The sequence below is a fragment of the Pteropus vampyrus genome, unplaced genomic scaffold (genome assembly GCF_000151845.1).
Source record: "Pteropus vampyrus isolate Shadow unplaced genomic scaffold, Pvam_2.0 Scaffold47, whole genome shotgun sequence".
NCBI classification, from domain to species: domain Eukaryota; kingdom Metazoa; phylum Chordata; class Mammalia; order Chiroptera; family Pteropodidae; genus Pteropus; species Pteropus vampyrus.
In genome coordinates, this window is record NW_011888828.1 from 3,211,109 (window position 1) to 3,213,325 (window position 2,217).

Here is a 2,217-nt window from a genome sequence, read left to right on the forward strand (position 1 = left end):
CCATGACCTAGGCGAGACAGGCACCTCGGCTTCGTGAGCCTGCCTGACTGTTCTGGCCTCCAATTTGGGCTTCCTAATATGAAAAAAGAACTCAACGGTACCTTTCTTGCTTGTTTCACAGTGCTGTCTGAAAATAAAAATTGCCTGGGAAAGCACTTTACAAATCGTAAAATAAAATGAAGACCAAAATCGAATAGGTACACAGAGGCAGAGTCAAGCCTGCAGGGTTCTAGGGTCTTTACAGCTTCCTTTAAAGGTTTAAAAATTGCGCTAAGTTACATTTCTGCCTCTCAGAGCCGGTTTCTGAACAGAATGCCTTTAGCCCAGGACTGAGAGCCCCATTCTCTCGACTGGTCACCTGCCACGAAGAAGCCTGACTTGTCTTGAGATAAGCAAAAGCCAGTAGGTACGATATGGGGCATTTCATGGTTTGCACTCACCAAGTTATGGCCTAAGTTACAGCTCGGAAGACAACTGGTCATCCAGTCTGTCCAACATGAGCTTAAACAAGGCAAAGCGCAATGCTCCCTTGGCCTGGCTGGCCAGCAGGGCCACCCTCAGCTCTCCTGCTCAGCACCCACCCCCACCCTCTCCCACACGCTGGGCCAGGCCCCCACCTACCACCACTGGAGCTGATGAAAAGTCACTCTCAGGAATTCTGAGCATAAACTTTACTTCTCCCACTAAAAATGAATAGTTTTTACCTTCTAGAGCCCTAAAGCACATTTATTTTGGGGCTAAGAATCTCTGAAAACATAATAAAGAGAACAGATGTTCTCCTCAGGGTAGGGCTGGCCAAAAAATGGCTCAGGGTGTGCACAGAATGCCTCTTTCTGGCCCATATGCGCCACATTATTTATTCTAGCCTGGCAACAACCCACATGTCATTCCTTCCCTTAAGTACCCTCAGGAAAACAAATGCCGCACTAGACCCTCCAAACTGAGAATAGGTCGAGTGTGGGCAGGGCAGACTTTTCTTTAGGCATAAGAAGACTAACCCGAGGATCCTCCCTCTTGGGTAAAAATGCAGCATCTTTGAACCAAAATCAGGAGGCTGGGGAAGTGGAGGAGCAGCTGAAGGAGAGACGCAGGGGCGAAACGTGGCTTACCTTTGGGTAGTGACTCAGGGGTCATGTCAGACATGTCCACACGGAAGAGCAGGTATTGCTGGGCTTGTATGAGGAGTCCTGGGAAGTCTCTCTCCACAGAAGCAAACTGTTCAATCTTGTTTTTCACAGATGCTAGGACCTGTGAAAAACGACATTAATGATGTTGATGCTTCAAGCAGAATTCCATCCTGTGATCAATATATCTTCCAGGTACAGCTCTCATTGCAGGAACTATTACGACATCACTTTTAACAGCCTTGCTGTTTTGGTAGGGCACCCTCTACACATCGAACTAAATGGAGCTTTGCAGTTTGTCTAGAATAATCTACACAACCAGCAAAATCGGACAGGGAAGGAGAACAAATGATTAGAACAGAGGAATTTTTGAAAAACAACAAAATAACAGGAGAAGGCGGGAAGGATCCCTGCTCATTAGCACCCATCAAATCGACAGGTACGCGATTTGATGGGCTCGGCTGACTCACCTGATAGAGAGAACGGACACTTGGCTGGAAGACCATGTTGGTGTTGAGCAGGAAGGAACGAAGGAGTGGCTGGGGGTAGCTGGCTAGCTGAGTAATGATCCCAATGAGCAGCAAGTTAACGTGCAAAGAGTTCTCCAGCATGTTCTCCAGCTTGGACAGGACCACGCTGATGAATGGGCCTGTGGGAGGAATACAAGGCTTCAGGGCTGGCTAGGCACATGGGTATGTCCTTTCCTGACAACTAAGGAGCCACTGGAGCCACCGCTCCCAAGCCACAGGCCCAGCCGGTGCAGATCAGTACAGGCACAGGAAATGCAGCCAGGTATCCTGCAGCCTCAAACCAACACACAAAACCAACCACCGCCACAAAGAGAGAGCAGAGAAAGGTACATAGGAGCTTGTGGGATTTTGACTCCACAAGCAGTTTTGATACTTGAAACATTAGCATCGACCTTGACAAATAACTTAATTAAGATTTAAAATATACTTTTCCACACTGTTTCTATATTTCTTGGTGTTGCCAACGCTCAGAAACATGACATTTATCATCTCATGATGCTGCGTGCTCTAGAGCTTCATGGAAGTGTTAGAGGCCATCGAAAGTGTAGGTAACAAAAAAAAAA

General features: G+C 47.3%; 1 protein-coding gene across 12 annotated transcripts in view; it reads right to left on the reverse strand.

Moving 5' to 3' along the window:
• The window catches only part of FAM160A1 (family with sequence similarity 160 member A1), a 224,408-nt gene that overhangs the window by 30,700 nt on the left and 191,491 nt on the right, over positions 1-2,217 (reverse strand). The window contains exon 14 of one of the 12 annotated variants that reach the window (XM_023530205.1): positions 669-1,109. The exons of the other annotated variants lie outside the window; for them this stretch is intronic. Within the exon in view, the coding sequence (XP_023385973.1) occupies positions 994-1,109 (116 nt within the window). The 3' untranslated portion in view covers positions 669-993. Of the gene's footprint in view, positions 1-668; positions 1,110-2,217 lie in introns of those variants that run through there. 12 annotated transcript variants of the gene reach the window in all.